The sequence below is a fragment of the Talpa europaea genome (assembly GCF_964194135.1).
Source record: "Talpa europaea genome assembly, chromosome: 9".
Classification (NCBI taxonomy): domain Eukaryota; kingdom Metazoa; phylum Chordata; class Mammalia; order Eulipotyphla; family Talpidae; genus Talpa; species Talpa europaea.
This window is the reverse complement of record NC_140076.1, coordinates 6,181,360-6,208,669: the sequence shown is the minus strand read 5'-3', so window position 1 is coordinate 6,208,669 and position 27,310 is coordinate 6,181,360. Positions and strand designations below refer to the sequence as shown.

The 27,310-nt window shown below is 45.2% G+C and overlaps 1 protein-coding gene across 3 annotated transcripts in view; it reads right to left on the bottom strand.

Moving 5' to 3' along the window:
* The window catches only part of VPS13D (vacuolar protein sorting 13 homolog D), a gene marked incomplete at both ends in the record, with an annotated part of 199,174 nt that overhangs the window by 170,634 nt on the left and 1,230 nt on the right, over window positions 1–27,310 (bottom strand). For all 3 annotated transcript variants that reach the window (XM_084243705.1, XM_084243706.1, XM_084243707.1), the window contains 17 exons: window positions 499–2,712; window positions 4,882–5,014; window positions 6,081–6,211; window positions 7,190–7,360; window positions 7,796–7,871; window positions 8,666–8,796; window positions 9,516–9,695; window positions 10,441–10,642; window positions 10,796–10,897; window positions 11,487–11,655; window positions 12,572–12,672; window positions 13,038–13,208; window positions 14,324–14,428; window positions 16,695–16,811; window positions 20,816–20,896; window positions 20,994–21,184; window positions 23,255–23,332. In XM_084243705.1, coding sequence (XP_084099831.1) covers window positions 499–2,712; window positions 4,882–5,014; window positions 6,081–6,211; window positions 7,190–7,360; window positions 7,796–7,871; window positions 8,666–8,796; window positions 9,516–9,695; window positions 10,441–10,642; window positions 10,796–10,897; window positions 11,487–11,655; window positions 12,572–12,672; window positions 13,038–13,208; window positions 14,324–14,428; window positions 16,695–16,811; window positions 20,816–20,896; window positions 20,994–21,184; window positions 23,255–23,332 — 4,353 coding nt within the window. The remainder of the gene's footprint in view (window positions 1–498; window positions 2,713–4,881; window positions 5,015–6,080; window positions 6,212–7,189; window positions 7,361–7,795; window positions 7,872–8,665; window positions 8,797–9,515; window positions 9,696–10,440; window positions 10,643–10,795; window positions 10,898–11,486; window positions 11,656–12,571; window positions 12,673–13,037; window positions 13,209–14,323; window positions 14,429–16,694; window positions 16,812–20,815; window positions 20,897–20,993; window positions 21,185–23,254; window positions 23,333–27,310) is intronic.

The window sequence follows — 27,310 nt, the reverse complement described above, 5'->3', positions numbered from 1 at the left end:
ACAAATACAAATACTTTATTCCTAAAACCCCAGGCCAACCCATAATAGTAGATGGCAGAATGCTAAAAGGAGACTAGAACAACAGCCTGAATTTCATATTCTATTTATGTCAGGTGTCTTGGTCCACAATATTTAACTAGGAAAGGTGACAGCTTAGGAATGGGGGAAAGAACATGAATTTGACTAAGTTAAACAATATTCTAAAAAGAAAACATCCACTGAAGCATCCCTATAAATGCTTGAATAAATGTTTAAGTGGTGCCCAATTTTAAAGGACACCACTTCATGCAATTCTTATTTTCTCAAATAAAGCTTTCAATGGAAAAAAAGTAGAAAACATACCAACCCAATAGGAAACATTCTATTAAAAATCCATTCTGAGTTCTTAAATCTTAAGTGGGGATAATTTTAAAAGAAAAGGTTGTTTCAAGCCAAGCAGTACATGAGCTGGGTGTGAAACCTTTCAACAAAATGAGACCAAAGATGAAGGCTCCTCACCTTGACCTCTATGCAAAGATTCAAAGAAATCGTGTCGGGTGAACTGAGCTTCCTCCTGACTGTTGGCACTGGCAGAGCCAGACGGAGGGCAGAACGCCTGGCCTACTTCAGACCCGGGACCCTCTCTGCCTGCCAACTGGGTACAATTCAAAGAATATAATTTAATGTCTTTGATTTCCACCTGCAGACGGTCGCTTCTAGAGTCATCATCTCCTGCCACAAAATTCTGGATGAATATCTGCCCCAAGTGTCCCACCAACAACTCTGGACTGCCAGGCTTCCGAGGGACAGACACAACTGGTGACTCAATGTTTATGTTCAGGATGAGCTTTACAGTGTCTGAATGAGGGGCCGCTAGATCAAACCCATATATTTCATTTTCTTCTAAGGTAAAGGATTCCCGGGTCTTCCTTGGCGTTTCAAAGAGTGACACCATCTCACTGTACTCGGCTGTCTTGGTGGCAAGCACTGTGGTGACTTTGGTGGCTGCGCTTTTCAGCATGCTTCGGAAGTTTTCCTCCAGTTCATCCATGGACAATGCCAATTCCTTTAAAAACTTCGCAGAGTGGTTGTAATGCAAGGAAGCCATCTTGAGGTTGAGAAAACACTCCTGCTTGGATTTCTCAACAAAGGTGAAACTCAAAGCTTCGCTGAGGGCTGCATCTTCCATTCTGACAAATACAGATTCGAAGTAGCCGATGTCACTGATGATATTCTCATAGCCGATGGAATTCCCAATGCTGACGACGTACTGGTTCTTAGCATTGTCTTGTGTCAGATCCATAAGCTGCAGGCAGCCAAGAGAACCATTGATGTCAAACGTGCTGCCCATGGAGACGTTGACTTTGGTGCCTCCGATACTCGCAGTTGCGATTTTCCTGCCATACTTCTCTCCATTCGCCATCCCCACTGTCCGAAGGAGTAACAGGTTAAGCCTGTGGATTTCCACGGCAACCTCAGTGTTTTGTTCATATGTAGACTGGTAAGTACCTTGTTCCCTATCGCTTCTCTCAAAATCAGTCATTAGAGGTTGAGGACTCAAATCATCTTTTTCCTTGGGAAATGACTTTTGAAGAAAACCAATCAGTTCCACAATGGTCTCTGGATTTAGGATAATATCCAAATTATTCACCTGCAGCGAAATCACCTGCAGAGTGCTGTCCAGATTCATCGACGGGCACTCTGAGCTCACAAACTGATATTCCAGTTTAATGAGGGACTCTTGCTCTTTCGTGAGAATCCTGTCGAGGGCAACACTGGTGGCTGACGGGTGGTTCAGGGTGGCGGCATCAGTAAAAGGGGCCACAACGGATCCAGACACAGGAGACTGGGCCCTGCTATCGCGGAGGCTTCCTGTGGGGACATCAAAGCTCAGGTTCTTATGTGAGGCCATCAACAGGTCAAAATCAGCACCGTATGTCTGCATGGTGTCTACCAGGAGCAAACCATGTACGGTCAGAGAGACTTCGGCATCGTAAGGCCTCTTCACAAAGTGAGCGTTGGTACCGAATACCTTGAGCACAGAAATGTAGCGGCCATTGCTCTCCACACCGAGCTGCATACAGTTGACCTTAAACTCAGCCAGGAGGAGCTGCGACTCCACCAGAACCTCCCGGGTGTGCTGCTCCAGCATCACAATGCTCTGGGTTAAGTTCATCACTGAGTCTTGCAAACTGCCTCGCTCCTCCTCTTGGGGAAAAATCCTTTCTCTAATCTGAGTGTCAGACGTCTTCATTTCTGGGGTGGTTAAGAGTGCAAAGCAATTCTTGAGAGCAGATATTTTGTCTTCATTGATGTGGATTTTTAAATCTGGCAAGTTGCCTGAGAGCACAGCGCCAGGGTACTTAGGATCTGAGGTATAGATCAGTCGGCGTTCTAACTGAAGGTGCACATTGAACTTCTCGACCACGTGGGTTGGCCCCACATCAATATTCTGGACGTGCTTCCAATTGTCCTTCACCCGCCCAACCATGATCTGGAGGTCCATGAATGACAGGGAGTACCGCTCGTACATCTTGGTGCTCATTAAATGTGCCTGAAGCTGCTCTTCACTGAATTCGACTCCAGAAAACGGAGGCGTTTTCTCCCCATGACTGCTGCTGGATTCGGGGGGTGGGGTGTTAGGAGGTGTAGCCAGGGGGGTCTTGTATTCATCATCACTAAACTGATTCTCCTCAGATGTGGACCCATTCCCGCTTTTCCTCTTGGAGTCATCTGCAGATCAAAAAGAGAAGACTCAAAGCACATGTCTGCTCTTCCTGCCTCTTTAATGTAATAATTAAAGAATTGTCATAAATCGGTTACCACAAAAAAGGCAGAGAATCAACAACCCCAATTAAAAAAACTAAAAGAAAACTCTAAGCAGTTATTTGTTTTTCCTGTTTGCCTAGGTGCTCACAGCGTTGCCCACACTAGAATACTCCAACAGAAAAGTCTCGCCTGTTTTGCTCAGCTGATAGCCAGTGCCCAGAACTCCACTTGGCCAGCAGCAGCCGCTCAGCCTGTCCTGTTCCAGCCCCAGGCTCACATTCCTGAGACAACCTCAAAACACACTTCTGGGCGCTGCCCCTGGTCACTGTCCCAGTTTATGTTGCAGTAACTTAAGGAGGTGCCTTCGGTGGCTGTGTGAAGCGCGTTCTTCAATCTAGTGCTCTTCGTGTTCCCTCAGCAGCAAACTTCCCCACTCCCGCTCTGCCCTTTCCTCTTTGGAATCTTCTCAGTGAAGTAAGGTTGAAATTATTTGACAAACTTCCTCAGTCTCTTACCCCATGAATCCTCCCTTCCTTCCCTCCCAGCTCTAGGTAAATAGTGACTGTTTTTTGGGAACTATTAGCAGCAGTGAAATAACCTTTCAGGAGTCTCTTTTTGTATATGTCCCCAGTACCCCTAAATAGATGAAACTCTATTCTAAATTTATATTCCTGAAAGTACTGAGAAACAATATCTATTAAAATACAAAATGTTGGGCCTCCCCGGTGGTGCAGCGGTTGAGCGCTGGGTTGTGAAGCTGCCCATGGCCTCTGAGGCGCCGGTTCGATCCCCGGCTGCTCCCCAACCACCGGAGGAGGGTCCCACATGGCACGCAGACCTCTCCTGCCGCCCGCTGCTCCCCTCAGCAGTGTACTTCGGTCCTTCTGCCTGCTCTGCTCCCCGCTCTGGCTCTGGTGAATTCTCTCACCCTCCCGCGCTTCTCACTGTACCCAGTGCTTGTATAAACAAAACAAACAAACAAACAAATAAATAAATAAATAACATGCCTCTATAAAAAAAATAAAATAAAATAAAATACAAAATGTTACATGAGAAATGCAAATTAAAAACATGAGAATCTATTTTATATCTATAAAAATGGCCATAATCCAAAAGACAGATACTAACAAGTGTTGCTGAGGATGCTGAGAATTAGAACCCTCATAAATTGCAAGTGAGATGGTTTAAAGGTGTTGCTATTTTGGAAAACAACCTGACAATGCCTCAAAACGTAAAATAGGGCCTCCCTGGCAGACTAGGGTTAAGGCTCAGCACTACCACCACAAAAGCCTGAGTTTGATCCCCGGCCAGGGAACTGACCCACATGGTGCAGCAGACCTCTCCTGTCTCACCCACTGCTCCCCTCAGCAGTGTATTTTAGTAGACCCACCTGTTCTGCTCCCCATTCTGTCTCTGGTGAATTCTCTCACCCCCTGCACTTCTGGCCTATACCCCAGTTCTTTTACGTAAAAACTAATAATCTTTTTTAAAAAGTAAAACAAAAAGTCACTACGTTCTCAGCAATTCCACACTGAAGTGAACCCAAAAGATTGAAAATATATCTCTACACAAATCTGTGCATGAATATACATAGCTGCATTGCTCATAATAGCCAAAAGGTAGGAACAACCCAGTGTATACCAACTGATGAATAGATCTTAAAAAATGAGGTGTATTCATATAAAAGAATAAAATTCAGTCATAAGCAGGAATTAAGTTACTGTTAATGCTAAGTGCAAGAAACCAGACACAGAAGTCACATATGGCAGAGCTCCACCCACAGGAAATGTTCAGAAATGACAAAGCCACAGAGGCAGGTCAGTGGCTGGCAAGGGTTGAGAAAGGGGGTAACAGAGAGATATGTTAATGCATTTGGGATTTCTTCTAGGGATGATGAAAAGGTTCTGGAATTAGACCATATAGAGAGGTGCACCAGTCTATCAATATACCAAAAACAACCACACTACAAATTTTTAAAAGAATCTCAAGATAGCTATTATTAAAAAAGCTAACAAGAGGACTTTGGAGTTTAAAAATACTATATAAACCTTTTTTTGTTAAGCTTTACTTAGCTAAGCATATAGAGGTCACTCCACAAAGACACGTTTGCATTACTTCACATTCCCACCATACCTTGGGTGTTTGTCAACAGCATTCTCCCTAGATCCACAACAACTAACACGGGATTCTTGAACTTGAAATCATCAGGAAAGATCACTTGAGGGGCAGAAATATCTAGTCGCACAGTCCAGCGCTTACTCTCCTCCTGGAAAAATAAACTACAATTAAATGCCATTTCACTGCAGCTGCTGACACAGCTTTATCAGTCAGGGCTCCAGCCTTTCTGAAAGCTACACCTGGGGAGTGACTTAATGGTCTAGAGTACTAAGTTTAAAGCAGAAGCAGACCCCACAGCTTGAGGACCTGAGACACTACCACAGGCCAATGTCAGAAGTACAGGGAAGGGCAGAGGCACAAACTAGCTAATCACTGGTTTGGGAGGTTGTCTATCCTTTGGTTGAAATGATCCATAGTTTAGGAAAGATCTTCCCTCTAAATTTATAGGACTTAATTATTTTAAAGCACAGCAGAAATTATACAGTTCAAATAAATGTAGAAATCCAAATATTTGTATGGACTCCGATAACTCTGAACTTTTGTACCAAAATATCTTAGTGAAAATCATAAGTTTTGACATTTGAAACAAAAAGCACACCAATCCACAAAGTTGTTAGCTGTTCTTCCCTGATAATTGCAATGAGTTTCAATTGAATGCATTTAGTAAGAGCTGATATATGTAAACGTAATCAAAAAAGAAATCTTTGTCTAAGGTAACAAAAGGATACTAATTTTTGTTACTTGAGTTGAAACAGACAAGAAAATACCAGGACTAATTCCCTACTCCACACTATGAGCTTTGAAACATGAGCTGACCATGTCCGCATGCCCACTCACCGCATGCCCACAGTCCCCCGGCTCTGCCCCTCCCCAACGAAGCCAACTCAATGGCTCCCTCTCCTGGCTCCCTGCCGCAGCACAGCAGCGCACCTCCATGCCACCCAGCAACCTGGACTGCCCCGTTCTGGGTTCCCCGATTCTGCCTCTCCTCAGCTGGCCACTGAGCATCACAAAGTGACCATCATACCCCAGAATCACAACTGGGACATCATTCTATTTTCCCCTAGCTGCTGAGGACATATTCTCAGTTTACCGAATCAGTACAACTGATAGAAGCAGGACTATCTACAGTAGGTGAACAACTTGACAGAACTCCTATCCCTCCTACTGCTTCCCTCGCCCCCCCGGAAGACTTCTGGCATATGCCCACTTACAATGAAATCACCCACTAGCAAACGATCGAGAGTTTGGCGGATCTCTGCCTTGGTCTGCATCTTCAGTTTGTTATATTGTCTTCGGGCAGCTTCAGCTACTCTCAACTCAAGTTCAGACTGATAACCAAAACCTGCAAGATTGGAAATACACACGAGAGTCGGGATTTTCAAATGGCTGGGTGGGAGAAAAGCACCACAATGTCTATTCTCACTAAGTGTCTCCACCAAAGCTTAGGTATAGTTGTACAACAGCTCCTCCCCCTACCCACCATGCACTGCATGGGGGGTCTCAGCCGGAGACTGAGACCAGCTAAGGGACAGTCCTGGGGACAAAGGCAGCAACGAGGGGAGGGACCCAAGTCACTAGAATTTTCTGGGTCATTTTCTAAAGGATTCCAAATGATTATACTTCAGAATCCTTAAAAGTATGGCTTTATATTAGAAGAAAAATGGAATTTAGAAGGAAATGCTTTCTAGAACCTGTCAGTGACAGTGCAATGAAGCCCAAACATTTGTGGCTACCATTTACATGAAAAGACTCTAAACCTAAAACAGCTTTACTATTACAGGAAGGAGAGGAGGGATACATTTAGGAAAGTACTACTGTTTGATCAATTTCTCTGTCAACAAAAGTGCTTTTTCTGCATGACTGTCTCACATCTATTTTAGGAAGGAAAGACTTAAATAAATTGATGGTGATGCAGGCAGTGCAGTGGCGAGCTTGGCCATATCTGACGCTGCTCAAGCAAGTGAAATAAGCCATTGATCCGATCACAGACAAGGAAATTCTTGAACATTCCTCCTCAATTCACCAACGAAAATATCCAAGGTATCCAAGAAACCACTATCCTAATGCAATGAGAAGTATTTTAAAATGTATGCTAAATGGAAGAAAGAAAAGAGACAGTAAGGATATTGATTGTTCTTGGAAGAGTGACTTTCTGAGTCACCTGCTTTGACTTAGTAACTAAGGACACCCCTACCACTTACTCTACAGGCCTCTCTACCACAAGGTGGAAGGGACAGCAACCTTAGTCCAGAAGCACCAGGAATGACAAGAAAGATAGCTTTAAAAAGTAACATAAGATCAAACAAACAAAAAAGTTAACCTGAGGTATGAACCTTTCCCTTGTAGAAAAAGTCGGCCACTTTTTTAATAGCCTGGGGGTTATAGATGATGTTCAAGGGCCTGGTGCTGACGTCCAACCGCCTCTCGAAGTGGCTGTGTGCCGGGTTCCTCTCATAGAGCATCTCAAACACGGGGTCATCTGGGTCTGCAGCTACAGGGAAGAACCAGAGGGGAAAATGGAGCAGAACAAGTTTCTTTTAATAACCTGTGAGGAATTCTAGAAAAAGGGACATTTTCTGAGTTATTTTCCAACTAGTTCACATTTATGCAGTCTATAAAATAGAGAACCTAATAACGATAGGCTCATGAATTACAACAGGAATCCTCCAAACAGGGTGGCTGTGTCCACACCCATCATGGAGACTATGGGTCCCCAGGCCCTGCGAGGCCCACCCCCATTCCACGCAGATGAAGTGGGTGCCCCGGGCTGTCTCCGGGTGAAACATGCATCGCACGGCAAACCGTGGGGCACCCCACGGAACACACTCCCTGCTGGAACACAACCATGGCTTCAACCAGTCATCACCATGTTCTTCGAGGTTCGTTTTAAAAGTATATTACCAGGAAACTGATTGGGACAAATTACCAGGAAAATGATCGCGTCTGTCTGCTGAAGGTGACTGGAGGCCAAAGGACTGCGAGACTCTGCCAACTTCTTTTTGCTATTGAACACACAGAAAGGGCATAAATGTCACCTGCCGCAGGCACACGCTCTCTCGTCTCAGCCTTGGCCACGCTCTCACTTAGCACAATCAAATCAAGCCTCAGCTGACCTCACGTTCCGAGGACTTAAAGGCTGAGAGTGGGCCTCCTCCCAACAGCTCCAACAGCTGCTCTGCAGTCGGTGCCCTGAGCAAACGAGCACTACACCAGAATGAAATGTGTGGCTTCTCAGAGTCTTACTCTGCCCTCCACCCACTCTACAACCCAACAACGCCCCCCCCAAAAAATTACAAAGTGGCTAAGTAGTCAGCTAACCTGACCATATCTCTGCCAAATTGATAAAATCAAAGTCTCAAATTAGTAAAGTATATTACATATAAAAAATTAAGTATAGAGAGAAAGCAAGGTGGCTCTTAACGCTGAGAAGATGAGACGTACTATCGGCGACTAAGAGAGAATGCACGGAGATGACTGTCAGACAGAGGTATAAAGCAAACTCAAACGCGACCAAGAAAGGCTGCAAACAATGGGGCTTACGACATTTTCTTCCAAATTGGAGCAAACTGTCCCGTGGTGGCAACAGCAGGAGAGGCAGGAGGCACTGCCTTACACCTCAGCAACATTCCCTCCAGCCTACTCAGAACCTTACCAGCTCTAGGCTGGTTCTGATCAGCCCATGTGTCTGAAGACGACTGAATATCAGAACGGAGCAGTCAGTATCACTTACCACTTGCCTCAAACAGGCCCCAGTTCAACACCCAGGACAGATCAGCCACGCCACTGTGATACGTACTGGATTAGGGAAGACCAGGAGAGGAAAGATAGTTCCTTCCGTGGCCAGGTCCCGAAGGAACAGTCCACCCAACCGGACTAGAAGCAAGGAGGAATGTCTTCGAGGAAGAGATTCTGCCAGAAGTTTTACATCTACAAAAAATAAAAGTAAGGGTTCATGCTACAGCATGATGGCCCAAAGCACTAGATGTACATTTTATAGAAGACTATTAGATACCATGAACCACGTTTCCTTGAAATTAGAAAGAAAAAAAAAAATTTTAAACCCATCTATATAACTGTATGTGTATCTATCTGTACTACTGACATTAAACACATAAAGGATATTACAAGTTTCCTAGCAGAACAAATTTTCAATAGAGCCCTTTATATAAGCTGAGACACTCCACCAGTTGACACTGACTTATGCTCGCTCAGCTCTCAGGATTACAAAGTCAGACAAAGTGGCTTTTTTTGTGGGTCATTTGCCTTCAAATTGCTGAGGGAGCTCAGGTAAGTAACCATTCTGTAGACTTGCAGAGAAAATAACATGTATTAGATAAGTTTGCTCAGATGTGGAGCTATAGTGTCACTGGCCGTGAGTTTCTTATTAATGAACTGACATCCTATATTAAATAAGGTGTCTTTAAACACAACCACACATCACATGAGGTTTGGCACTGATCAGCTGATGACAGAAATGACCAGCTCTCCAGGCATCTATCCCTGTATTCCCCAGGGGACGTGATTTCAGTATTCAGTCATTCAGTGTTCACTACAACCTTCTAGAATGTCGTTACCGGATAATGCCATTTGTTCCGTGGACATGGCTCTAGAGAGAAAAATAGCATCGGTGGTTGCGGGGGCTGTACCTGAAAACTCCAGCTGCATGAAAGCACTTTCACCGGTGGGAGGCGTCCCTGGCTCCTGGTGCAGCAGAGTCACAGTTCCCCGTTGCAACTGCAAGTTCAGTTTGGCAAAGACATGATCCCGCTTCGTATATGTGTTCATACACGAGGCGTCTGCAGTGGGGTCAAAAAACTCCTCAGTGCCTAAACGTGAGGAGAGGAGACTTTAAGAAAAAACATGGGGAATTTAAAAAGCACACCAGACACACTGATCAAAGTCACAAGGGCTTTCTTGAACTCACTTTTCCTTATTGAAAACAAACTTATGGGTTAATTCACTAATGTAAAATGGCCCCATCAGCTTTGCAAAAGCTCTTACCAGCTCATCATTGAGCCAGGGAGGATGTCAGGAGTTGTGAGAAAGGGCAGAACAAAGCGGCACTGGATACACGGTGGAAGGCCCCACCACTGCTGTGGCCAGCACACAGCCACTAAACAGGTGAGCACTCGTGGCGCATGTGGCTGACATGGCTGGCACCAGTGAGGAAGCGAATTTTTTGTTCTGATTTATATCAATTTCAACTCCAACAGTCATTGGTGGCTGTGGGCAGCATCCTGGACAGCTCGGGTCTAAAGAGTGACTCTGCTTGGCTTTCAAGCTTCAGAGTCTATGTCTTTTGAATTTCCTCAAATTGAGTTCTTTTATAATCACTGTCACTCAGATCTACCTGAAACTAAACTACTATCCTAATTTAGCAACAAAAATGCCATGTCTTTCAAATCATTCTCTCTACACCTCTAACAACATAAAACACACTGCTGGACAACTTTCTAATTTTTTATTATCTGAAAAACACCATGGGCTGTTCACAAAGAAGAGGCCAATTTTAGGAACCCAGTGTCTCCTCCCCCTATAGCCAGGGAAGCGCAAGGTCAGCTCCCGTCTTACCCAGGATCTCCTCAGGAGTCCACTGCTCATGTTGCTCTCCGGACAGACCCGTTACGGTGCTCCCTTCCGGGGTCTGCTGCCCGTACCAGCCGCCCCAGCCTGGAAACCAGGACTGAAGGTACTGCAGCAGCCCGCTGCCTCCACCGGGTTCTGGACCTGCAGGAGAGTCTCCCGGAGAATCCAACTGAGGCTCTCGCAGACTCTGCATCAAGCAAGATGTGCACAGATGAGCTCCCAAAGACAAGTTGCATGTGCCACTGACAACACTTTGTGGCCCACAGAAGCATAAACACATCAAAGCTGAGGTGCTCTGAGCGTGCTGGCTCTGAACACATCTTCTCACAGGATCTCTCACCTCGGCCAGTTCTTCTTGCTTGTGAAATCGCTCATGAACCAGTTCACGCAAAATCTTCAGTTCCTCAAAGCTCTGTTCCTCTTCAATCCGACGCATTTCCTCCTGTTTGGGTGGCGGTAAAAAAAAACAGGTATCATCACACCTGAGAAACAGAACGCCCACCTGAACCTCTACAGTAATCACTGGGGAGAAACAGTTTCCACTGACAGCCAAGAAACGGCGGGGCCCTGGCTGCTGGGTGTCTGGTTTAAACACCTTTTCCATACTACCCAAATAAAGAACAGTAGTTGGTTAAAAATGGGGCCCACAAGAGCCTCAATTCAATTCTGCAGGAGAGTCCTGCAGGCCCAGAACCCGGCTGAGGCTGTGGGCTCCACAGTATCTTCAGAGCTGGTTTCCTGGCTGGGGCAGCTGGGACAGGCAGCCAACCCCAGAAGGGAAAGCATGTCCTTGCCAATGTCCTGTATGAGACATAAAGGGGCTGAGGTCCACACTCTTACTGTGTAAATCTGGTCCTCAGTTTTCTCACCTGGATTGGGAAGAGTAAGAGTCTACCCACTTTGCTTATCTGAGGTAATGCTTGTGAAAGCACAGAATCCAAATTCTTCAGAGGCTAAGAGAGCATTCTCAGCCTCTGAAAGGCATTCTCAGCCTCTGGAAGACAAGAAACAAAAGACAATAGTCCCCTCACCTTGTCATCTGCAGACAGCAAGCCCCCTTTCAATTTGCTGAAGTACTTGTCGGTGTAAGACACAGCATCTCGGGCGCGGTGCAACAAGAAGTCCCAAGTACAGCATTTCCGCTGCTCCCTGATCTCATTCAGGTTGGCATTCAAAGCAAAATACCACCATTCCCGGCAGCTGAAATAGTTCATAACAAAGTGGTTGCTTCTTACAATAAAAGCAACTGGAATAATACCACTCCTCTTGAGACACCTTCTCTCTTGTCAGCTATCAGTTGATGCCTCAGCTCATGTGGAGAAAGTAAATCTTCTGACAGATCCTAACTTATATATCAACATATTACAGTAATAACCCCTCATCTGGGGAATACGTTCCAAGACCCCCGCAGAGGCCTGCAGCTGCCGCTATTACCAAACCCTGCACAGTTTAAGTTATAAATTAGGCACAGCAAGAGATTAACAACAATAGCTAATAATAAAGGGAGCAGTGATAGCAATATACTGTGATAAAGGTTACGTGGACGTGGCCCTGGGCTGACCGTGGGTAGCTGTGGAAACCACAGACAGCAAAGCCACTGATAAAGGGGAAGAACTGAGCTGAAATGACCTGAATTACTCATGATGTCAGTTCCCTCCACTGACAAAAAAATCAAGTGGTGACTATCAGGTAGCTTCTAAAAGATTTTAAATGGAAAGCTTCACCAAGGACACGGAAATACACGGGATCTACAAAGGCATTCATATAATAGACATCAAGTTTACCACTATGCCATGAAAAAAACAGCTTTTTGCTAAAGGAGATATAGACACTGCAAAGCATACACTATACAATCACACTCCACCAGACCAACCGTTAATCCACTGGCTTAGCAGGGCTGAGAGGCGCCTAGTTCTTGATTCTACAACAATCTAAGAGTAAATCTGCGACACCAAATAACACACCGCAGAATGGCAACTTAAAGGCCAGAAAAACTAACTGGACTTTTGTCTCCAACCACCTGTAAAAGACAGTGATGCTGTCTAGGTTTCTGCTCTATCTACCAAAAGCAGGACAGGCTATGAAATGCACTTAGTGGGTAAGATTATTCACTTACTTCTCAGACACAGCCACTTTGGGTTTCCATTTTCGGAACTTCACCTGCCTCTCCTTTCGCTCCAGCTCCTTGAGGAATTCCATGATTTGCCGGTACTGCAGCTTTTTATCAGAGGTTAAGAGAGACAGGTTAGAACTGACTGGTTTCTTTTCCTCAGTTAAAACAGAAGCTGAAAGACGTCATGTTAAGTTGAGCACGGACTTGAAACCCAGAGCAACCTGAAAGACGCCATTTCAGCAACAAGGGCCTCTCTGAACCCTGAGGATTTTCACTTTACCTCTTACTCTCTGCTCAGCACTTTAAAACACCAAACCCAAACTAACCTGAGGTCAACCCAACCCAACTGCCTGGCCTGCCAGTGCTTTGATGCCGGGGCCACCAGCCTTCCTCCCTTCCCACGAGGCTGCTAGGAGCCTTCTGCCAACGCTCCCTCGCCCCTGGAGACCAGCCCCAGGAGAGGCGGCACCTGGGAGAGCTTCAAGGGAATGGTCTCCAGCTGAATATCACATTCAATGCGGGGCGAGTGCCGGGACCTCAGGGGCTCTTTGGAGCAGTTTCTCCTCAGGAGAGCAGACGCGCACACGGGCTCCAGGATGTAGTGATGGTCGCGACTCTCCATGCTCTTGTCCATGGCCTCCTGGTGTCACAAGAACATCTGTCACCATCGCAAATGCTTTCAGGGTCAAGTCACATCTATATTTATAGATATAATGTATATTTACATGACAGCAGAATCCAGCAGCAGAGTATAACTGGGAACCTGAAGCTCCAGAGGATTCTGAAATTTTTCTTTCTTTTTTTAACTGGGTAACAGTCACATAATTTAAAATTTTAAAGGTAAAGTATCTCCTTCCTACTCTGACCCTCCAGCCACCCAATTCTCCTTCCCAGAAGCAACCAGTTCCTGATTGGTTCCTGACTGGTGTTCCACCAGAGGCATTCTGGACATGTTCAAGCAAACCCGTATTTTTTTGTGGGGTTTTAACTATGCTTACATAAACGGTTTATATGCTATTCTACCCTGGTGTTTTAAACCTAACACTTTATCTTAGAGACTATTACATACTCATCTCAAAGACCTCTGATTTTATGTTTTGTAGCTGTGTGCTGTTCTAATGTGATACATTATTTAATTGAATCAGCAAAACACAAACCATAGATACACAGCGTGCTAGTCACAGGGTGGGGGCTGAAATGAGACCTCTTTCTCCATTTCATCTAAACACTGACAATTCCTTTACAAAAAGATTAAATTGAGATTTTTTTTTCTCCTTCACAAACAGTCATATTTTATATCGAAAGATTTATAATGACTTTCTAAGCACTTCTTAAAGGAATGACACCAAAAGTGAAGTTTCAGCTAAACATAAGAATCAGATCTGGTGCTTTGTTCACTTAAAATCTGTATGCCGAGTCCATAGTGGCTAAGAGAACAGATAACTAGAAAGTGTTAGCTGCAATCAGATACCTACAGATAGCTTTACAAAATAACAGAAAACTATAAAGTATTGTGCAGTAGTCAGAAGCAAGTAATTATACATATCTTAGCCTTAAGTGAAGGAAAAAAAGAAATCTATAATACGATAAAGTGTAAAACTATTAATCAACGTTACAGCCACAGCAAGTACCTCAAGCGCACACATGTCAGTGGGTCCCTGTGGAGGAACAGAGGACTGGGAACCAGAGACACAAAAAACAAACCTACATGGTAGCGACCCCAGAGGCTTCACAAGCCCTCTGTCAGAACCGTACCTGTAACTCCACCTGAGGCAAATCCCCCAGTAAAGTGCAATCGACATCCCAATAGATGCTGAACTCTGCCACATCTAATTGCTTTTTCCGCATTAATTTCTGTACCTGAGGTAAGAAAGACAGGGAAGGGAACAAGATGACTCTCTATTCATGAACGTATCCATTCATTCAACAAACCATTTAAAGAATCACACATCAGGTACTTTTCATGGTGTTAGGGAAACAAAACTAACTTAGAACATGGTGTTGCTTACAGAGTTCAAAATCTAGCTAACATGGGAGACAAAAAGGCAAACAATTTCGTTAAGCAGAACATGTAAGACACTGTGAACAGAGGAGAAAATGCCACTGGGCAGACAACTATCAAAAGATGTCTAAGTTTCGGGCAAAGGGCAGGGACACATTTCAAAGTGTAGGTCCATGATACAGAAGGCCCGTGGCTCCGGGGAACAGTGAGTGCACCTGTTTGACTGAATCCCGGACCCACGCCTGTGGAGGGCAGCATTGCTGCGTGTGTGAACACGCACTTGGAGTAGGGGTCAGTTAAGGGTTGAATAATAGCTTGCAACATAATAATAGCTTGCAACATTACATTACTATGTATTGAGCATAACAGTTTCCCAGAAAAATAATTCATGTCCACCCAGACATATGAACAGGACCTTATTTGGAAGAGGGGTCTTTGTGGATATAATCAAGTTAAAATGAGATCATACTGGATGGGGATGATTTAACCATGGTGTCCTTGTAAGAAGAAATACAGGGGAGAAGGCCGTGTGAAGAGATAGGAGCGGTGCTTCTATGAGCCCAGGAATGCAGAGCAACCACCAGGAGCAAGGAGAGAGGCACGGGATGGAGCCTCAAGAAAGAACCACCTGCCCACACCTCCATTTTGGACTTCTGGCCTAGAACTAGAGAGAATAAATTTGTTGTTTTAAGCCAGCTAGTTTACGGTGGTTTGAGATGGACACACTGGGACAGGAAGTCCATGCCACTAGGAGTCTGGCCTTCCTACGTTAAGGAGCACAACACGGCTAAGAATGCTGAGGCAGGCATTTACCAGGACTGGGTGTCTCAGAAACAAAATTCTGGCAACAGTGCCAAGTAGAGTTCTCCAACCTGGTGCCAGAGCAAATGAACCATGACTGTGTCGAAGTAATGAACAAGTTCATAGGATCAAGGTGCATTTCAGAAATGCTGGGTTAGTCTACCAAGCCAAGGCTGCCACCTCAGCTCCAAGCGACCACGTCCTTCTGTGCAGGGCCCTGGACAATACTATCTTACCTGTGTGTGAGTGACACAGAAAAGACTGGGAAAAGATGGCAGGATCCTGCACTAAGACACAGTGAGGATAAAGAGTCACATCTGAGACATTTTGCAGAAAAAGCTGTCAGGATGTGACCAAATGGATATGGAAGTCGAGGAATGAGTGCAGGCTTCTGGACATTCGTGTCCTGCAGAAAGCAGGGACAGGAAACTTCTCTGCAAAGGGCCAGATAGCAAAGATCTACTCCCTGTTGCAACTGCTTAACTGCCACTGTAGCATGAAGCACCAGACAACGTGTGAACAATGGGTGTGGCAGTGATCCGATGAATCTTTATATACAAAGACAGGTGGGGAGTCAGATTTGGCCCCAGGATGCAGTTTGCCAACCCCTACTCTACAGCCTGGGGCATATGGGTTAAAGGCCTGGCCCCACCGCTTGCTTCATCTCTCCAGCTTAGGGTCCTCTGCTGTAACATGAGGTGACAATGGTGGGGGGGGAGGGGACTCGTGTAGCAGGCAAACAACATGACCTGGCACATAAAAGTCTCAAAAAAGGTTCGTATTTGTTTCCTTCAATTTTTAGCAATACATTAGAAAATAAAGGGGGGATGTCGGTTCCAGGGAAGGAAAGGTGGCAGACGGAACATAATGGGGTCATTTTGGTATGACAATCCCAGAGCGTGTGGAGGCGTTCCACAGGCAGTGATAAAGGACCATGACTATGAAGACCAGACGGAGGTGAAGGCTGGAGTCAAGACATGGAGTCATCAACAGATACTCCCAGGAGGTACCTGAAACACTGAACCCGTGAGTTTGCCCAGGGAGAGCCCATAGCATGAGAAGGGAATCAAAGATGACCCAGCACCTCAGGTTTTCTCATGTATAAAATAAAAGGGACGGCCAACATTTAATGGTTGGGTGAGATCACAAAAGGTCAGAGACAATAAACTGATTCCTTATTTCAACAAATTAGATTTGCTACATCCAGACAAGAGACAGACACACAAGACATACAACAGACGGGAAAGAATGTGATTCATTTACACAGCAGGACAGACGCCCTGGAGCCACCGCGTTCTTCCCGCAGGCGCGGTTCATACTCACAGGCTCATTGGCAGCATTCTGCATGGAGACGTTCTTAATGCAGATGCCAAATGCAAAGGGGTGGGAAGGATTGGTGACGCCATCTTCAAAGCGCAGGTGAACGTCCTGAATTTTTAGCTGCAGAGAGAGAAGAGCGGGCTAAGACAGCTGTGGCACCACAGGTAAGGGCGCGGCCTCGAGCCCTCCAAGGACCATCATAGGCACCGGGCACGTTACATTCACGCTCCCATCACATCATCCCACACTGCTAAGAGCTACAAACACAGACCATCCATGCCATCTCAAGGAGAGCTACAATACTTGCACTAAGTCGTTTCACAAGACACTAAAAGAAAATAAAGCCACAGTGTCTAGGTAGTGGGTCCTCCCTCTCCCGTGACTTGCCCATCTTGCCGTTGTGTCGCCACCCTGGGCAAGGGGCACCAGAGCAGGGCATGGACCCTTTGTACTTATTTATTTCCTGTTGTTCCGATGGTCGGTTACAGAAAAGATTCTCTCTCTCAATGAATTAAAAAATCACAGTAGAAATTAAAAAGACAGGCATGGAATGAGAGGAAATATTTTCACGTTATATATCTAATAAGTGACGAGAATCTAGAATATATACAGAACCCTTACAATGAAACAACAAAAAAATCAAATAAACCAATTTTTTAAATGGGCAAAGGATTTGGACAGACCATAAAACCAGATGCAAAAATTGCCAGTGAGCACAGAACAAGATGCTCAATGATGTAGCCCCCAAGGAGAAGCGCATCAAAACCCCGCAGTGAGATGCTACTCCGCGCACACCAGCACGGCTCTTACCGGGAGACACAGTGGCAAAGTTGTTGAGGACGTGGAGAAACTGAAATCTACATACATTACTGGTAAAATTAAAATAATGCTGCCTCTTTGGAAAACAGTTTGACAGTTCCTCAAAAAACAACACATAATTTTGAGATGACTCAAAATTCCACTCTGAGGTATACTCAAGAGGCCTGAAAGCCTCACGTCAAGCCTTACATATGAATATCGGCGGCAGCATCATTCGTAACAGTCAGAGTGGAAATAACCGAGATGCCCACCAACTGGTGCAGGAGGAAACAAAGTGCAGCATATCCTGACAACTGCCACAACTCCGCACCTGAGCTCGCCGTAGACGACCTGACCACATACGAAGGCTTCCAGAAGCCTGAGCCCGTGTCCCAGGACAAGCCCACCCCGAGACCTCAGAGATGTTGGTTCTAGCCGGCGAGTGACAACAGGCCCCCTTCTCAGAGCATTTACCACAAATTGCTCACAACTGTAAATCCTTTCTCTGTCCCCAGGAGACACATGTCCTATAATTAAAGGACCTGGAAGTCGCTCCTCTGAGAGGTAACCATCAGGAGGACAGGTTTCCTGTCTCAGTCTCTGTGGGAAGAGCCCAGCTCACAGACACCGCCTTGTCTATGTCCTTATCACACTCAGTGACCAGCCCTTTGTAACTCTTCACGAAGGAACAGCCTCTGTCACACCTGCAAACGCCCTGAGAAAGGCCCAGTCACCTCTGTGCAAGTTGGAATGAGCTCCGCTCTCTGCCCTACTGTCAGCAGCAAAGACTGAATAAAATCTGTTTCACTGCTCGAACTAATGTGCTGTCTGGCTTTTTCACCCCTGACAATCCAATAAGGAAATGTATTATTCAGTCATAAAATGGAATGAAGTGCTCATACAGGCTACTTCCTGGATGAACACAAAAGCATTATATTTTCATTTAATTTATTAATTAATTTTATTTTTTTTTTTATTTATTTGTTTTGTTTATACAAGCACTGGGTGCAGTCAGAAGCGCGGGAGGGTGAGAGAATTCACCAGAGCCAGAGCGGGGAGCAGAGCAGGCAGAAGGACAGAAGTACACTGCTGAGGGGAGCAGCGGGCGGCAGGAGAGGTCTGCGCGCCATGTGGGACCCTCCTCCGGTGGCCGGGGAGCAGCCGGGGATCGAACCGGCGCTGCAGAGGCTGCGGGCAGCTTCGCAACCCAGCGCTCAACCGCTGCGCCACCGGGGAGGCCCTTTATTAATTAATTTTAATTTAATTTAATTTATTTAATTTAATTTCCAAGGGAAAGGAGCTTGACGCAAAAGGCCATATAGATTTTCATTAATGAGGGAAATGCTAATCAAAACCACAGTGAGCTACCAACCCACACTGGTTAGAATGGTTATGGTGAGGGGGAAAAAAAAAAACAAGTGTTGGTGAGGATGTAGAAAAAGGAATCCCACTGGTGGTGGGAGTGTGAACTGGTATAGTCCTGATGGAAAACACTATGGAGGTTCCTCAAAAAATTCAAAATAGAACTATCATATGATCCAGAAATTCTATTCCTGGGAATTTATCTAAAAAAGCTGAAAAAACTAAATCAAAAAGATAAATGTATCCCTTTGGTCACGGTAGCATTATTACTGGAGTCAAGATACAGAAACAAACTGTCAACTGATAGATGAATGGATAAAGAAGATGTAATACACTTAACACACACACACACACACACACCCATAAATATATTCAGTCATATATTTATGACTGAATATTATTCAGTCATAAAAAAGATGAAATCTTGCCATTTACAACATGGACGGACTTTGAAGGCATCATGCTAAGTGAAATAAGTCAGAGTAAGACAAATACCATGATTTCACTTTTACATAGAATGTAAAAAAGAAAACAAGTAAAACTCATAGAGACCAGACTGGCAGGTAGAGAGGAGGGGGAGTCTCAGGGTAGGATGTTATGGTGAAAGGGATCAAAAATGTAATTCTCCAGTTATGAAATCAATCAGTCATCGGAATATAATGTACAGCATGAAGTCTAGAGGCAATAATAATGTATTGTCATTTGCAAACCATCAAGAATAGATGAAAAGCAGACTTACTGTGGTGATCATGCCAAATGTCTAACCATTATGTTATACACCTGAAACTAGCACAGTTATATATCAAGGCTATTTCAATAAAAAGGACCATATCATGTATGATTTCATTTAAATAAGTTTCCAAAAGGCAAATCCATAAAGAAAGTAAGACTAGTGGTTGTAGGAGGCCTAAGGAAAGCGAAATTGAGAGCGACTATGAATTGGGGGTGGGGTTTCCTTTGGGAGTTCATGAAAGTGTTTTGGAATTAGTGACAATCAGTGCACAATTTTGTAAATATGTTCCAAAAACCACTGGGTTATATACTTTAAGGGGTTAATTTTAAAATCTAGGAACTAAATCTCAGTAAAACTACTATTAAAGATAAAGTAATAATGGTAATTTTTTTTTTTAAATCAGTGATGGCTAAAAAAATAACAGCCTGAAACAGAATTCAAAGTAGTCACCTCCAATGTACCAAAGTCTCTGCCATCATTATCAAAGTGATGAAATGAACAAGTTCAAACTGCACTGACTGGGAGGGGCTGCACCTTGAACACATTTGGCCTGTGTGACGCTGGTGCTGCGACGGGGGCAGGATTACCCGGAGGGAATCAGCAGGGGCTAGCTCTTGTTCATGAAATTACTAAGAACCCTAATCTAGTTCTTGAGAAGAAATCAAAATTGCAATTATAGCAGAAAATGCAGCCAACAGCCCTCGCACTGTAACCCATCAAACCGCCACCACACACATCAACAGGAGCTGAGACATCTGTATTCGGTGTGTCAACTACAGGCCATGTGTCTCATTTTACCAAAAATGTGTCAACTACAGGCTATGGTCTCATTTTACCAAAAAAGGAGCAGACTGGTGGGGTTAAGTGATTTGCTCTCAAGCAAAACAGTCATGAAGGTCTAGGTGGCCCACTTCTTAAGAAGAAATTCTTTAGCGAGTGGGATTCCAAAATTCCAAAGCAAAAACAAAGTGCAGGAAATGAAATGGAAGCAACAGGAAAACTCCTACTCAATGAGCTGAAGCAAGAGCAGCCCGCATGTGCCCTGAGCGTGGGACTTGCTTTTCAGGTTTTCTCATTGGCAAGGCCTCCGAATGGGCATGGCTGAGCAGCCAGCCCTGCGCACACCCTGCATCAGCTAAACGAGAAGCCACCAACAGCTCAGACATGAGACACAGGGAATCCTGCCAGAGCCCAGGCAAGGCTGTGCTTTTTATCAGTCAATGGGACTTACTTCGATATTCTCCACAATTCGTGTAACCACCGAGGCAGTCACTGAATACCAATAGGATTCCCCTTTCTGCTGGCGTTCGCTCTAGAAAGGAAGGAGCCAGCGTTAGCAGATCGGTTAGATGTGCATTGCGTGGGTCGCACCACAACGGCTCTGATGGACAAAGGGATTTCTGCCTTGCCTTCCACTTTTCCTCCAGGGCTTGAAGCAGAGCTTTCTTGCGTTCTCTTTCCCACAGCTTCTCCTTTTCATCGTTGAAATCCTGTATTTTTTCTGGAGCGCCAATTAAGTGAAGGCTGGAGATGGAGATCACCCAAGGGTCCACATGGGGGCGATAGAAGGGAATCTGCAGGGTTACCTTCCCAATTAGGCCTGGGAGGAGAGAGCAAGTCTTGTTAAATGCCTATTTTCTATATTGCCATTTTTCTGTAGCCTCTTGGTTTTCTTTAAGGAGCATGCTTACTTTTACCATTTATTTTTTAACTTAAAAAAAAAAAGGCAGCAGCCTCTCATACATGTGACATAAAGGTTAGTGAGCTGAGATCTGTAAGAATGAAGCATAATATATCAGATACTGGAACAAGTTCAGTGTGACTTTACCAAATCAAATGCAACATCTCTCCTCGGGAAACCACCTCCTCCCCAGTTGGGCTACACCCGAAACTTCCATGGGGTGTCTTTCTTCCCAAGGCACTGGCACAAGCCATAGGGCACAAAACACATTTCTGGTTCATTATTAATCAATTGGCTGGTTGATAAGTATTTGTGGGAAGTTACTGGACTTATAATATGTCCAATTTTGAACACATCAACTGAAACATTTGTAACATTTTGGTGTTGCTCTATCAATGAAGAATTCAAATGCTTCATGAGAACCTGGACTGATGGGGAAAGCTAAAGAGCCCTGCCCAGCTGTGATACTTATTTCCCAAGCTCTGCCGCTTCTAGCCAACCTGCCTCAATTAGTAAGACATAAGTCACCACGTCCAATGCTTAAGGCACCTGAACTCCTAATGGGTCTCTCAAAGACCAACACGGCTGAGCAATATTCTACCACGGAAAGCAGCACTGTTGTCAAGAGTGTGACCATTACCCCCGAAGGGGTACATTCAATTGGGGCTGATCTGTTCTAGTTAAGATAATGATGTCATTAACAGTGGTATTTTTAATGACAATACCAAATGACTGTATGATCCAATAACAAACTGAGAAATTTTACAGCAAATAATAATTTTTTTTTAAATTTTAATTTGGATTTGATCCAGAAAAATGAAAACAAGTTTTTTAATTTAATAAGGTTTACTTAACTCTATAGCCATGTGCCAATTTTCACAACACAGAATTTCACCAAGTGCACAGTTTTAATTCTAACCTAATAAAGAGAGGATGCCTAATATGTGATAGTTAATGACAGCAAAATATAACTTGTTACACTTCTTTTAACTTTTGCAGACTAAGCATTAAAAGGTTCACTTTGTAAAAATATTTTAAATTTTCTCTGTTTTCCCCCAGAGCCTCCCTTAATCCTTTGCTATTAAATTGTCTTTTGGCAGTACCTACAATGCGTCATTCCTCTTGAGAGTTTCTTCCAAATTCTTATTTGTCAATCCCTTTGCATGTGATTCTGGCAGTTCACCCAATACTTGAAATGACTGCAAGAAAACCCCAATCTTTTGCAAGATTTCTATTCTAGTTCACCCAGCAACTGATTTCCACTGTCTTTGCATTTTAGGATTATATAAGTACCCTAAAATAAGGGAAAGACTAACTTATGTCAACAGGCTATTGTTGAATAAGGGGTGTCTAAATAGGGACTAATTTATAAGTGTACCTTAAATAGTTTGATTCCCTACAACTCTTATTTCCTTACCAACCTATAGGAACTCCTATAGGAACCGCAGGCTTGTTCTGAGTCACTGCACGTGTTGGCACATGTATTCCTCTCGACAACCCAAGATGTGGGTACTATCCGCACCCCATCTTAACCAAGGGGAGGCACAAAATGGTTAGGACACTTGCCCAGGGTCACACGGCTGGGATGGCAGATATGGAATATAAACCCAAGCATCCCATCCCAGAGCCTACCTCTCGTGGAATAAACTGCCTCCCAGTAATATTTACAATGAATTCTCAGAAAACCCAAGCCCTCAATATGTAGAACAGAAGTTCTCACACTCAAACTTCAGAATTACCTGGGGTGCTTATTTAAAATGTGGGTTCAATGGCACTCCCTTGGAGATTCTAATCCGTAGTCTGGGGCCACCTCATCTCCCCTCCAGGATCATCCTTAATACCAGTTTCAGTTGCCTAGAAACCACACTTCACAGAGTACATGCTGTGCTTCCACGCCCGCCTCTTCTGGCCACACAGACCAGGGTTCCCAGTTTTCATATCCCAACCAATTTAAGGCTCAAGACCGTCTCCTCCTTTAGTGCCACATACCAGCTTTGACTTCAAATGGTAATTCCAGTTCTTTCAAGGCATCTTTCTTTAAAGGCAAATTTTCTAACTCAACAGCACCTAGAAATAAAAACAAAGGGTGAAATGTCCATCCAACAATCGCAGTAGGTGCAGACTGTGTGCAAGCCACTGAAGGTTAAAGAGGAAGTTTTATACCTAGAACCAGGTTATAAAATGCCACAGGCAGCACCAGGTACTTTCCTTAACTAATTCCTGACCACCCCACTCTGTCACGTAAACAGCAGCTGACGCCGACCAGCACATGAAGGGTTAGGCAGGATCTAACTCTTACTGGAATGAGCCAGACAGTAAATATTGCTTTATGGTCTCTGCTGTATTTAGCCATACTCTGTTTATAGTCCCCTTTTGTTGTTTTTTTAAACAAGCCTTTAAAAATATATAGACCACTCAGCTGGCAGGTGGGATTTGGCCAGTTGCCAGTTTGCAGACCCCCATTTAGGCTAATATTCACCCCAAAACCATCAATGTCCAAATCACCTGGACTAATATGCAGGCTCCTGAGTCTCCTGTGCAGACATCTCTGAGATAGAAAGAGAGAAAATTGTATTTTGAACAAGGCCCTCTATCCACCCAGCCCTGAGATATACTGTAGGTCTGGGAGCCCAGGAGAGTTGAATAAATGTCCTCCTCTGCAGGTGCAAGAACCAGTCAGAGAGCTAAGGAAAGAACAGGACCACAGCTGAAGGCCCAGCGTTTACGAGAACATAAACCCAAAGCACAAGATGTCTCTAAGGCAGCTCTGCAAGAACAGTCAAGGGTGCACGGGGTCCCGCTTGCTCTCAGCCACAGAAGTCATTCACTGACACCTGTGGCAATGCCATACTGTTCTAGGCGCTGGGCGTGTGGAGAGATGATAGGGTCCCCATCCTCAAAGAGCTGGGGAAAGAGCCAGTATTTTAAAGAATTGCGTAACACTAGGGGACTTCTGAGCCACTTAAATCTGTCTGAGACACCTATTTTCAACCATTACAGACAACCAGTACAGACAGCACCCGGTACGAGAACCCAGAAGACGGGCAAGCCAGACATTGGCTCCGAAGACAAAACTAGCTCAAGAAATGAGTGTTTTTCCCTTTAAATGACTGCTCAAGACTTGGGGGTTATTGACTTTTAAAGAAGTACGCAAATCTAGCAGTTCAGCAGATTCTGAACAAACGCAGCCAGCTTAGTTTTCAGACTTCTGTAAGGACACTGTCCCCGTGGGACACCACATCCCTTAAGACTAATCAAAGGAGAAGCGAGTAACCCCAGAAGTGCAGAAACAAGCCTGTTTCCACATTTGGGGAGAAAATGATGATGGTCACACAGCGCCCTTATCAGCTGGAATGGACTTACGGGGGAAAGGATATCATTTCCTCTGCTTGTGAAGTGCATCACCTGCGACTTGAACCGTCTGGCCTGTTTTTCAATACCCAAATCTGTCACAAGGCAGACGGGCCTAGGTTTCCTGGGCTGCTGCGTAGCCTGAGTAAGTGGAAGGAACTACAGGTGATCCACATCATGAAAAACAGGAGACGCTGTAGTGAGAGGGGAAGGAGGTAGTCTAGAGAGCAGAGGGGGGAGGGAAGGACAGTGACCACAAGTCTCAAACTAGGGAATCGGGCCAAGCGGCGGCCGGTGGCTCAAGGTGGCTCCAGGCTTCCTGGGTTCTCCGCCCTCCCCCCCACCGCCTACCTGCATAGGCCCACATCTGGCCCTCCTGGGAAAGGTCCCTCTGAGGGTCCAGGCCATAAAGCACCCACCAGAGCAGGTGAGGACTTAGAAATGGTCACAGTGTTCACCTGTTTTCCAGGCAGGTCTTATTTGGGGATGTGCCTCCAAAAACTGCTCATCTCACACAGACAAGAGATCTAGTCACTAGAAGTGGGGTGAATTTAGAGCTTGGCCATTTTGTAGTAAAGGCTAATGACTACTGAATTCTCTGTCTCAGCTCCAGTATATTTACAAGGTCAACCTGAGGTGCAGAGCTTGTTAAAAAGGGGGCATGGGTTGGGGTGAGGAATCTATTACAAATATACAGATACACCCACAAAGGAACACTGGCAATGGCTACCTCCTTCTCCCTAGACTATGGAGACAGGCCCTGCCAGCTTTAGCCTCGGCCTCTGCTCACACACGTCCTCCTGCCTGGAATGTGGTGACCCACCCCACACCACCCTTGGAAATCTTGCTAAAGCCCCTCAAAGCTATCGCCATAATAGCCTTCAAGCCCTACAAACAGGATGAACACCCCTTCTTTGGCACCACCACGTTATGCCCATACCACTAGCATAACATAGCACCCAGTGGTACTGCAGGAGTTCTGACTCTTCAACAAGTGAGTGGTCTGCGAAGAGCAGGCACATTGCAGGCGAGATGGAAAAGTAATACTGGTGGTGATAATAATGGCAGCCGTGACCACCAAGGAGACCTTACTATGTACCAAGCACTTCATATGCGTTATCCCATTCAGTCCTCACAGTACTATTATTTCTCCACTTTTAAGATGAATAAAATGAGACTTACAGAACAAGCAAATTGCTTAAAGGTCTCAGAGCTGCTAAGCGGTAGCGTGAGTTCATGCCACGCCCGGCCCGTCTCAGGTGGCAAGGGGGAGCATGGGAGAAGAGGCTAAGTAACTGGCTCGCAGTCACAAGGGTTTCTAAGTGGTGACACCAGGGTGAGACCCTCCTCCTGAGCTCTCTGCATGTCTCCTGCCTCCCCTCTTCATTCCATCATCACACCGAGCCTTCCCAAAGCAGCTGCTCCGTGGGTGCTGAATGACGGACCAAGTGAAACCTTATACAAGTGCTGTCTCTGTCCTTCCGCTACTCACGCGCCATGTGCATTTTTCTCACTTCTAGCATGTGTGCCCAATCGACGCTGCAACCCACAACCAACCACACGTGGGCCACCACAACGATGACGACCACTGACATTGACTGAGGGCACAAGATATGAGCAAAGAACAGCTCTAAGCTCTTTGGCCTACATTAAAGCGTTCAGTCCTCAGACCTTATGTGAGAGTTAATATCATCTCCAATTTACAGGGAGGCTGGAGCATGAAGAACTTGAGTATTTTGCCCAAGTCACAGGTAAATGAAGAACTGGAATCCCGATGCAGTCTGGGCTCTCTCGTGACTGTGATTTCAGTCTCCGCTGCAGGTGCCAAAGCAGCTCAACAGTGAATGTTTGCAGATGGATTGGGGTAACAACTTAGTTCTATCTAGTACTGGCCACCCCCAAACTCTACTTAAATGTGTCATCAACTCAACAAAAAGTACTTCTTTACAAAGCTGTTCCCTTGGGACCCCACAACACTCCAAGAGTCCCTGCCCAGGCACCGTGGGGTACTGTGAAGTCAAAGGATGGGGGTGCATACTACGATGATTAAGAAACAGTTTCTTTCCGTTTTACACAGAAACATCCCTCAAATTCCACAGGTTGGTTAAAACACAGAGAATACTTTGTAAAAAGGAAATAAACATAGAAAAATAGTTCAAAGCACCAGAGAGATTCACGCAACTGCCACAAGACCTCGTCTGTCTAAAATTGCTGAGATTAGAAATCTGTATTAGTCTAGACCCCACGATACAGAAAATGCCACAAATATCCATGTCTTCATGTCTTCAGCAAACATCGTTTCCTACCCCTCGCAGAAGGCCAGCTCCCTTACCAGCAAGGCTGTGCTCCACGTTCTCGCCACACCGTTACCTGCCCTGCACAACCGACTTCACAGTGTGAGAATGTCAATGAGTGACCAAGAGGTGAACTTGACACTATTGTACTTTGAACGCATCCGCTTCCCGGACAGCTGGCCACTTTTGCTTTCCCTTCAGCAGGCCTGCCTGAGCACAGGAGGAAAGCAGGAGAGAAGGGGAGGGGAGGCAGGCATGGGGAGGGAGAGGCAGGGCATGGGGCGGGGCGGCCATGACAGCGCCCTCAGCCGAAAGCCGCACAATCATGTCACTGACTCAAAGGAGTCAGAAAAACTCAGAAAGTCACACTTCTAGGGACTAGCGAACCACTGGCACCCCA